General features: G+C 28.7%; 1 protein-coding gene across 1 annotated transcript in view; it reads right to left on the bottom strand.

Moving 5' to 3' along the window:
* The window catches only part of LOC136973293 (frequenin-2-like), a 60,536-nt gene extending 51,087 nt beyond the window's left edge, over positions 1 to 9,449 (bottom strand). The window contains exon 1 of the mRNA XM_067268023.1: positions 9,187 to 9,449. Coding sequence (XP_067124124.1) covers positions 9,187 to 9,250 — 64 coding nt within the window. The 5' untranslated portion in view covers positions 9,251 to 9,449. The remainder of the gene's footprint in view (positions 1 to 9,186) is intronic.
* Positions 9,450 to 12,388: the final 2,939 nt, after the last annotated feature.

Raw genomic sequence — 12,388 nt, 5'->3', positions numbered from 1 at the left:
TCTACCGAGATTGAAGGCGAGATAACTACAAGAAGTTACCCTGAATTCCTAATGATTTGATGTCTTTTCTAACATGAAGCAGTTATTAACTTTAATGTGCTTTTCCAGCTATTATGACTTTATCAAATTCAGTGCTGCTTTCCTTCAATATAACTTTTTTCCTTCTCACGTCATCTGGTGATTTTGTTATTTTTTGTTTTTAAGTGACATTCTTGTTTTCCTATCCCAATCTTTTAATATTCGTTCTTTTCCATTATTTATCTTGAAAATCTTGGCTTTTTTTTTTACATTTTTAAAATCATGTTTAAGCTTGTAAAAAGTCAGGGAGAGCAGAAGTTATAATAAAACACTTTGTAATATAATCCTAGCAAGAATTTTATGCAAATTAAAACGCATTTCCTGATATAAAATAAATATTTGCACATATACCATTAAAAATGCCCTTTAAGAAAAAGCTTTTTATTTTAAACAAAACCAGGAATATTTTACGTAATTTTTATAATATAATTTTGCTTAAAATGTTGAAAAACTGCCACTAGTTTACCTATAATTTTGCTTAGAAATGATGTGAATCAAGATACATCTACCTGACTACGATTTAAGGATTTAGAAATAAGTTGGATAAATTCATACTTAGTGGTTTTTTTTTCTTGCATAGATGAACAGGATCAAGGGCTAATAATCTGCTAAAAACAACGAGAAATGTACAAGGTGACGTATGGTTTTGGTATAAAATCGATTGAAACGAAACCTTCGAAGTTCATCACTTATCCTCTTCGAATGATCTCTTCGATCGATCGAGCAGTGAACAGTAATAAGAGTAGCAACACCTGTTCACTTCCTTCTCCCATGAAAGATATGTAATTAATAACAATTGGTCGTATTCTACGTACAATTCAAATAATCATTATTCAATTCCTCTCGGCAAAATATTCTAAATAAATGCTTGCCGAGCAGTTTTATTTAGAAGTTGAAGAAGCAAATTCTGCGTATGTGGCGAAGAAATTCACCTTTCTTGTACTAGCTGATTATCTTTATCTCCTTATATTAAAAATTTCAACAATCTATAAAAAAGATGCGAAAATATTCCAAAAAATAAATGATGTAAAAATTCGAAAAAAAATTTCTAACGTTACTTAACGTAAAATGATGAATCGATTTTGCATGAAAGAGATGTTTTTTCGTTCAAAACTTGTCTTGAATCGATGAAAAATTGTGTAAAATCCTTGTAAAATTCACACAGAATCACAGATGGATTAGTTATCATCACAAATATCACGTTTAAATCAAACAGAAACCAATAGGAAAGTCAGTTATTTCCAATAGAAAAGATGAATTGACATCATCCGTGACCCGAATGCAGAGGAATTACGTTAGTTACAAGAATGAAAATTACTTTAATAGCTAGAGCTGTAAGTAATTTAAAGGTCTGATTGTATTTTATGAAATTTATCCAAACATAGAATTAGTTAAAATAATATTTGTTGGATGCAACCTCTCTCACGTTTCGGATCGAACGTTTTCAATCTGCTCTTTCATAGTCACCAGTCACGTAAGAGTAAGCATCTACGTGCAAATGTCACGAAATGGAAAAATAGTCTCTTCTATACTTTCTCTGATTTTAATAGGTTGGCCACACTTTGTTTCCCATTCAAAAAATATTCCATGCAGGAGACCAAAGACTATCGTAAACAAAATGCATAATACTTGACCGATCGTTAATCCATCCAACTTGTATGCAAATTAAATGCAAATTTTCTAAATCTACTTTAAAATAAGTTTTTCTTTACATAATTTGCATAAAATTACTCTTCATCATTCTAATAAATATATTTATTTATTTTAGATTTTAAGAGAAAAAAACAACATCGTTTTTTCCTTTCGTAAAATTCGAAGTACGTTTAAAACTTGAACTTTAATTACGAATATAATGGATTAATTTTCATAAAAATGATAATAATATTCATTTAATGCAAATTTCCTAATGGAATTTTCAAACAAAATTGAGGATTTCGTGATTTATAGACGGATTATCGATTAGGTTTACCTTTATTTAGAATACGCGAAATAAATTACTCTTAAATTCGAATTATTCTTCAAAAAAATAAATTTAAAGTTCCATTAATTAATCCGACAATAATTATAAATTTTATTTATATAATAGCTAGTAAACACTGGTCAAAACTAGTTGGAAACAGCTGTATTTCATAACTCAGATGCTTTAGTTGTATTCAAACAGGATTCTACATTGCTTAACAAGAGGTGACGTCGAATTGTCAAGTGATTTACGTATTATAAATCTGAGGAAAAGTGAATGAATTATTAAATCAAGTTAGAAAACTGAAGATTTGCATCAATATATTACAAATTCTGCACATTAATATTGAACACGGAGGATCTCATTTTGAATAATTTTGATAAACTTTGTTAGTAGAGATTACATTAAAAGTGTTTTACCTTAAAATGAAAGTGTGTTTGGTCCCCGTATAATCACTCAATACTAATAAAAAGATATAAACCTTCTAAATTCGACATTAAAGATTAACAATTAACACTGTTTTAGAGTTAACATTAACAAATATTGTCAGCAACGCCATATCTGATGATGTTAACTATAAATTTACGTATTTAATATTATTACAACAACTAATATTAACATATTTTAATATTTTAAACGGTATATTCCAGGGCTGGCCAAACTTTCTGGCGACAGGAGCCACGTATTGCCTATCAGAAATACGAGCGCAGAATTCTCCATTGAAGCTGTATGTTGTATAAGTTACATTAATATATGTACAGTATATAGGCTGCAGTAAGAATCTAGAAAAGCCAAAGTTTGGTCACTATGGGTATATTCAATGATAAAGAACCCGCTATTCAACCAATATCTGCATTGATCGTTAAGAAAAAGACAAAAACTTAGCTTACGAACTTAGTAAAAAATTTTATCAAAAATATTCAAGGAGAGAAAATGAAAATATGAATTACTCTGAATTCTTTTGAAGCAGCAAAGAATCATTATTCGTAGTACATTAGCGAATGACTTCAGGAAATGGAGATTGTTTTCTTTGTCAACTTGATGAGCCGAACGTGATTAGCAAAAACTCTTTTAGTAGAATACAAGATGACGATAAGAACTGAAGGACAATTAAAATAACCGAGTAAAGTTCTCTAGTCTTTCGAGATAAGATAGTTTTCAAGCCGTTCTTACTTATCAACAGCTATCAAAAATTAAATACCCAGAAAATTAACGATAGAATCATTCTCTGCTTTAAAGATAAAATATTAATTGGTTAAAAAATATTACTCCAACTTTTTAAGCCAATCAATAATGTTTCTTCGTTCATATAAACCATATCTGAGGGAAAAATAATCCTAAAAAACTCTTAAAATTAAGTGTTTTAGATCGTTTTTCTGTTTTAATTGACTGGCCTATTTCTATATTAATACAAAGTAAGAATAAATAATAGAATAATACTTCAAATAGGAATTACTATACAGTATATCCATATTTTTTATTTAACAAATCAATACTCAAAGAGTGCTTTACTTAATTAATATATCTTTAAATTTTAGTTATTATTATATATTATTATTTTAATTGTTTTTTTAAATATAATGCAAAGAAATTTGTCCATCGACCCCCGAGGATCCCTTGTAATTTATCGACCCAACATACAAAATCGATTGATTCTTCAGGAATCACCAGGTTAAAAACCCCCCAGTTCTAAAAGATAATGGAATAAAAAAATATACTGTATTTAACCTTACAGTTAAAACTCATTTATATAATCCAAAAAAATATATACAAATTCATCACTTAATTTCCAAAAAAACAAGAGAAAAACCTCATGTATTTAGTTAAGGAGAGTGAAAGCAAACTTTCTGATTCATTTCCTGAATAGTACAACTATCAAATAACTCTGTACGTTTCGATCTGTGACCAATGACATTCGTTAATTGCCTAGAACCTATCACGTACAGTACATTTCCCACCTGAAATATCACAAAGTGATGTGTGCTTATCACACGGTTGTGACCATTTCAAATGCACAAATCATTTTTGTGGTAATATTTAGAAAAATATGTAAATGTCATTTACATATTCATTTTTACATTGTTTTATTAGAAGACGTACACAGAAAAAGTACTGCTATCATTTAAACAATAAGTATTGGAAAAATACTTAGTGTCATTTGCATACTTTTACAATCCGTTAATGAGGATGGCATTAAAAATTTTCTTTTATTCTAAAATAATTTTTTTTTTTTTTTTGTTTTCGTCTGAAACCAAATAATAAAATTAATCTTTGAAGGATTTCAGAATTTTTTCCAGTAACTTTTTTCAAAAATTTACAAGAAAAACAACGATTCGAATGAAAATTATAAAGAACAAAAGAGCAATTTCTAGTAAAGAATGAACAAAAAAAAAGTAATTTATCTTCGATTTTTAAATTTTAATTATTAATAAAATAATCTAAAAATACATTTAAAAATTTCTCAAATAGCATCTTAAATGTAAACAATAGTGTTTTTATATCTCTATATATATTTTCTCAAACGTTTTTGTGTGTTTAAAATAATAACCAGACACGCAGACCCTAGATACAGGAGGCAAGCAGATCATTTTCCTCGGGGTCCAGACACAGTAGATTCCAAAATTTACTCTTTTATATAAAAGTACGTGACATAGAAGTGCCGAATGAAATAAATAAGAGCTTAAGTGGTGAAGAGAAATCTGCTTGTATTTATCTTATTCTCCTGACTCGGAAGAGGGTAAAAGATTGGGTATCTTGCCTTCTCACTATCTCTATTTGCGTGGAGAATATTTATTTATTCCTCCAAAATACTCCTACAAATTTATTTGAACATTGTATTAATATATAAATAACTTCATTATAAATAATTATTGATCAGTCAAACAATGTTTTCGTTAATCACTTTATCATTTGACACTAATTTAATTCAATTTATAAAGAAAATCGTGAAAGCTTTCATAATTAAATCTTACATATTTATCTTTAATAAAACGTGTAAAATCGTGATTAATTTTTGTAAGTAAATCATAATTAAACAAATTTGAATAAATTAAATAATAATTTAAAAATAAATTTAAGAATTATTCTTATTTTTAATTGTAAAATACAAAGATTTCTCTTATCTTTGTATACGCAAAGTATTGACGTTGACTATGCACTTGGAAGTAAAGTATTGACATTTTAAAGTACAACATTTATAAAATCTCTATAAATATATGAAATTTTTCATTTTTATTTAATTATTCTTATTTTTTTCTTTGCAAAATATAAACATTTCTGTTATATTTTTACTAGCGGGTGGGCCCGGCATTGCTCGGGCAAAATTAACGATAGTGAAGATTAAGATTATTACATTATAGTAAACTTTACCCGTTTTCACAGAATGCAAGAATTGGAATCTTTTGTTTCCAGACTAATTAGAGAATTTTTAGATGGGTCTAAAAATATGTTCGATTTCCCGCAAAAACGAAAAAAACTGCATCTGTGTCTTGCACGTCGCTTTCTCTTGTTACGTAACACTTTTATTGTTGACAATTCCATTGTTACGTAACACTTCCATTGTTGACAATTCCATTGTTATGTAACACTTCCATTGTTATGTAACACTTCCATTGTTGACACGTCCATTGTTACTTAACACTTCCATTGTTACGTAACACTTCCATTGTTGATGGAAGTGTTAAGCCTTATTCCTGTCCCTCTCCCCCGTGAAGAGGAATTTCGAAAAATCCCTTCTTAGTGTGCGTTCTCGTGACGTATCCTAACTGTGTACCAAATTTGAACGTTCAACTCCTAACCGTTTGGGCTCTGCGCTTATTATTATTATTATTATTATTATCAATTCGTCTCGATTATATATATAGATATATGCAAAGTATCGACACTAAACGTACACTCGAAGGGAAGTATTGACACTTTTAAGTTAATATATTTCAAAAACAATTATTTTTGTCGTAAATTTTATTCGTAAAAGTCAAAAATAAATGTAAAATAAGTAAATATTATTTAATGACATTAATAAGAGTGTTTTTTTCATCAAAATTCGTTTTTCTGAAAGCTCAAATAATAATCGATTGTAGAGAGAAGCAATTAATGAGTAACGATTCCATGACTTGGAAATTTCCTTACTAGTTCCAAAAAAAGAAAAAAAATACCTTATTCTAATGAAATAAAAAAAAATTAAGTTTTCTTCAGTTTGTAAATATTTATTAAACATTTTTAAAAAAAACTTATAAAGATTAATTATTATTAAATTATTTACGTTTGAAAAATTCACTAATTAAACTAGAATTTTCAAAAAATTTTCTATCTAAAAAAGAAATTAAAAATTAAAAAAATAGAAGAATAATTACTGAAGTAAGTCAGCAACTTCTCAACCTCTATGCTTCTTGCATTATAAACGAATCGCTTAAGGGTCCGAGAACTACTGATTGAGAAATCGAAAAACTAAACGATGCATCCATAACTCAAAAGTATAAAAATTATATATTTTTCTCGGAGGGGGGGAATAAAAAGTTACGATTTATATTCAGCCGCATTTCTTTTTATTTTCAATTTTTTTTTTTTTTTTCTAAATTTATTCCAAAATGCACCTTCAAATTCCTTTGGGAGGTGATAATTCATACTCCAATGACTAAAGTTTTTGAAGTTTGCTTTCAACGCGAATATCAAAAAAACATATCGAAATTTATATTCAAAAATCGTTCACTCACTTCTAATAGATCAATATAAGATGTTTTGTTAATAAATTTATATAATTTAAGAGTTGGTTCTGATTGAACGACTTACTTCGAAGTTTTTAGAAGATAACCCCCTCCAAATTCGGTAGCGTTGAAAAATCCCCTTCACTAACATTATATAAAGAGTATAAAACTTCAAAGGAAATCGAATGGTCTGATTATATGCTTTAAAATAATTCTATTTTTATTCGCTCTCATCCATCACTTTTTTCCTTCTCTTGTGGATCGAATTCATAATCTGCGATCACTTTTCTATCGTTTTTTTTTTTTTGGAATATTCTATCGAAACTTATCAATGTTTGGTTATAAAAATCAAGATAAAGCTTTAATTTTCTCAAATCCGATAGAGAATCAGAAGAAACTCATAAAAAAAAGAAGGGACGTTTCGGGATTAATTTCGGGTTCTCTTCGAACAAATCCAACTAAGCCAATAACCCAATCGAAATGAAATTCCACTTGACAACTTGTAAAAATGATATTAAATGAATAAATTTCAGTATAAGAGTGATATTTTGCTTTAAAAAAAGAGGAATATTTGAGGGTCGGTTTCGTGCCCTCCTTGAGGTAAACCCAACAAATCCAACTCGACCACTCAACAACGATCCAATTAGAAATAAATTGCAATTGCTTCATTCTAGCCAATTCTAGCCGAATGTATAAAAAACAAACATTTGAGGATCAATTTAGGGTCCTTCTCGTGGTAAGCCGTACAAACTCCAATTGGCCATTTAACGATAATCCAATTGGAATTTCATTCCGATTAAAAAAAACGGTATTAAGTGAAATGAATTTCAATATTCCAAGAATTTTCTTCAAGAAAAATTATTTTAAAATAATGAAATTAATTATTTATCAATAAATAAAATTAACTGAAAAGATCAAATTCGTTTGTGAATACAATTAAATTTGAGTCCGGTTCAAAATCCCAACAGGTTAAAATCCCTACACGAACAAAATATCGAAAAAATAGAAGACTGAATATTGTCATTGTTTTTATATATTATTGTTCCAGTGAAAAATTTGAAAGGAAATTTTTATAAATAAATTTCTACGGATCTCGGGGGACTTTATGTCGAGTTTTGTAGTACAGTTTAAGCAAAAATAACATGAAAAATTGAACTCAATAAATGTTTAACGGTCGTTTTCTGCGCCAAACAAACTTAGCTTTACAATAATTGCTTATACAGTGTTATGTATTGATGTATTATCAACTAATATAATATTCTGTCCGTACATCAACCGCTTTTTATTTGTGAAACGTGCGCTTCAACCACATTGGAATTTAAATTTTTCTTAGAACAATCCGTAAACTGATTATAATTTTTGAGTTTAAATTCATTTATATTCGAGAAAATGAATTACTTCCGTGCTACGAGCCAGTAAAAATTGACGGGTTTCATTACTTTTTTAAATTCGAAATTGGTATAATTTCAATAGAAAACCAAATGAAACATTAATTAACGAATCTTTTGAATGCGCCTTGATGCTGGCTCATCACACAGACATTTGCAAAAATTTGATAATCATTGATTTTATAGCGTGTCGAGTTTTTGTTTGACGAGATATTCACGGAATTTGGATCGGATCCCATAAAATTTAATCGTAACAACAATTTGTTGCATCTCTTTTAATATTTTCCAAGCTCAAAATTGTTGAAAATGTAAATTCGGGAGAGATAAGAATAAAACTTAAATCAAAGAATATCATGAAAAAATGTAAATTTTTTTCCTCTGAATTGATAGGAATCTATCAGAGAAATGTCAATTTTTTACAACCAAAAAAAGAAATTATTAAGATATGATCGCCGAACACGTTATTCGCATTAAGGTTACATTTTGAATGGAAGCGCACTGATTGTTGTTAGAAATACCAATTAGGAAAAGTCACGCTACACTGATTTTCCCAAAATCTGGAGGAACGAACTGAAAATATCCGTTTGTAAAACGCACTTTGGAAATAAATAAAAAAATCATAAATATCTCAACTATTGTCTGAAATTCAGAAGATGAATAATGCATCCTCGATAGTAAACGATGCAAAAAATGACTTTCCACGTTTCTACTCTGTCATTCCAGCATTTTACAATAAAATTGGTACCTTTGAAGCTTTACTTTTCTTTCCTTCTCCCCATCTTCTGCTCGAGTATCCTTTCACTTTTTTAATTTTTCCTCTTCTTCACTTAACAATCGACAACCCCTCTACTACAATATCGGTTCTTCTTTGAGGAGAGTCGACAAAGTAGGACCCATTTTGATATCTGAGTCGACAATGAAATGACGTCATCATCATTCCGTTACCTTAGGACTAATATTAGGGTTAGGTGAGGTAATTCGGGCTTCACCTGAGAGCAAAAAGAGGAGGGATTTCCGTGTACTCGGGGAAAGGGGTGTAAAAAAGAATGGCACTTACAGTAGGTTTCCTTGGCAAGTCTGGTCGCTATTTCGGCCTTCAGCTTACTGTTTCTTTTCCCCATCTACAATGTGGCGAAGAGACTGAATACAGAGAGAATCCACTCGCATACCTTCGTCGAGCAACCACTCGATGTATCGCTCTCAACACATGTCCTCCTACCTCCAAATGTGTGCTGCCATCTGTATGTGGCTCGTATAACTAATACCTTGGTTATTTGTAAATTATCCGCTTCGGTGACCAAAGAAAAAGCGTTTTTGTGGCAAAGATGGACGACGGTTGAGGCGAGTGATGCGTGAAGGTCAACTCTTTATCGATTTAAATTCTACTTTTCGCCATCTTCGCGCATTTTTCGAATGGTTTCGCCAATTGCCTTCGACATTTTAATCAGTTTTAAATGTTCAAAAATGTTTCTTATATCCCCGACTTTTATGCCAAATTAAGAAAAATAAAAAAACAATCAATTAGACGTATTAAAAATTTTCTAAATATATTAGATATTTCTGACGCTATTAATAGAAATTAAATTTATAAATTATTGAAAATGTTTACAAAATGTTAAATATATTTCGTGTTAAATATTTGCAAATTAAAATTTAATTAATTTTGAATGTAATAAAATTCGTTTTAATTAAAACTCTTCCTTTAACAACTTGAAAATATATGAATAGTTTTCATTGATTAAAAATGAAAAGTAAAAGTTTCAGTGTTATTGCTTTAATTATGTTAAGCAGACCCATGCAAACGGACATTGTTGGACACTCTATCTGGACCGGTGCTGACCAAATGACTCTTTTGACCAACTCCATCTGGCCCACTTTTGTAGGTTATATTAAGTAGGCCTGGGCCCAGATAGAAGAAGCCAGTACGACCGTATGGTCCGGGCCCTAGGCACAAAAGAGTCCCCAATTTTTTTTCATGTGAAGTATATATTAAATGTTTCATACTAATGTTTAATTGACGCTTTTGTAATCTTAAAAATGGTTAATTATCTGTTATAATTAGTGTACATTAATATGCTAACTCACTCGAACATAAATAGCAATACTATCGTAAAATTCAAGTATATAAACTACATTACTTGAAGCAGAATTAATAATAGTACAGAAAGAAAGAAGTAATGTAATCCATTGGGATCTGAACTCCCGTCCATTAGCAACTCTTATTGGAAGCGATGGACTGTAAACACTCAATATAGTAAATTCTCAAAGGAATGTGATAAATCATTCACTATATTGAGTTCACTCACTATATGCGTAAACGCTAGTGCCAACAAAGATGTTTACTATATCGAGTAGCCACTGTATATATTTTTCTGTTCTATTCGAACTTATATTTCTGTAATTAAATATATATAAGATTAAGGTTTTCAATTTAAATGTTAGTTTTTCTTATTAAGAAAATAAGATTGTTTACTTAAAAAAAATAAATAAAATTAGGAATCATACTAGAAGAAAGGGGTCCTACTAATAACTGAAATTACTAATTTGAATATTATTTGTTATCAACATGTATTTGACTCTTGGAATTTGAATCCATGTCCATTAAAAGCTCTCACTCGATACGATTAATACACTTTATGTATGAGAGATCTTTGTGGTTTATAAAGTGAACTTACACATCTGAATTTTGTTTATTTATAAGCGAAGTTAAAGATAATTAATTATATCATAATTGTAAATTCGTATTTTATTAAATTAAATAGAAACTGCCTTAATTACAACTGTTAAGATTACACAAGATATTTTTAATGTGATTAAGAATTTAATCGAATGTCTTAATATGAAAATTTATCAAAATTAACGAGCGTTGGATATAAATTTAAATAATCTAGATTAATTACATTGTATCATATTATCGTAAATTACAAAATAACGTGAATAAATATAAACTCCGGCTTATTGTTCTATTAAAGTTAGATAATAGAAATTCGAAAATATAAATGACTTTGACCTTTTAATTATTCGCTTCAACTTCATTTTTATATTGATTACTCATCCATAGCTGCTCCTGCATTAACTAGTAATTTCATTAGCATATTTGGATGATTTAATTAAGTAGTAATTAATTTTAAAAAATAAAATTTTATCTTTGTAGTTTATTTTTATTTCTATATAAAAGTGTTCCCCTGAAAATTAACGAACCGAAACTCAAAGGTAGATCAAAAGATGAGAGATGGAGGAGCGCATGAAAAAGGATGCTGTGAGATGTGGAGTCGGAGATTAAGACTCAATAAAGAAATACAGAAAAAAGAAAAAGAGTGACAAAGGCATCATCATCAGTTGGTTTGCATAAACCATGCAGGACCACAAAAGCAAGTTATGATGATATAACAGCGTAACAACAGAAGAAATACAAAATATCCAGAGAAATTATTCTATTTATTGGCTGTTTTATTAATTTAAGATGATATTTATTAAGAGAATGTAACAAAGTAACAAATAGAAGTACTAAAATATCTAGAAAATTAAATTACTTATTATACTCCTTAATAGTTTGAGATGATAATGAGGAAGATGGAAATAATATATAAAATGAATAAAAATCAAAAAAATTATAATATTACATTTATTAAACAATTCTTTCTATGATTAAAATACGAGCAATGATCAATGTATAAGCATTTCACATATACGTTGTTGCGATCTTAATTATATTGCAAAATTATGTGATAATATATAAGTAAAATACCAAATTAATTAAGTAATATAATAGAAATAATATAAATCATTTTATTTTTTATTCTTTGAAAATAATCTTTTTTTTATCATATTTTCAGTTATATTTGTTCAGCTTGCCTAAATATTAATTAATATGTTGATGTGTTTTCAATTCTAGTCAAATAAAAAATACATAACCTTATATTCGATATACATTTTTAATTGTTATAGTTTATGTGTTATTAATATTCATAGTTAGAGTCGTTGAAAGGTGTAAAAAGGCTAAAAAAAAATGTATTTTTTTAAATCTTCTAACATAAAAATGGTAGACTTGCTATAAATTAAATTAATTTTATACCAAGATCATGTAGAAAATTTCAGTTTTAAATGGTTCATATTATTAATGAGAAATGAAATGTCGGAAATAAGGGCAAAACTTGCGATATTTTAGAGCTTAAAACTCAAACGAAAGCATAATTCGCTATAGTTTACCGCTGTAGGATCTTACAGTAGTTGATCCTACAACGAAATGAAGATTCGCC

This window comes from Centruroides vittatus, unplaced genomic scaffold (genome assembly GCF_030686945.1).
Source record: "Centruroides vittatus isolate TY-2023 unplaced genomic scaffold, ASM3068694v2 contig_3127, whole genome shotgun sequence".
NCBI lineage: Eukaryota > Metazoa > Arthropoda > Arachnida > Scorpiones > Buthidae > Centruroides > Centruroides vittatus.
The sequence above is the reverse complement of the archived record's forward strand: the minus strand, read 5'-3'. Positions and strand labels throughout refer to the sequence as shown.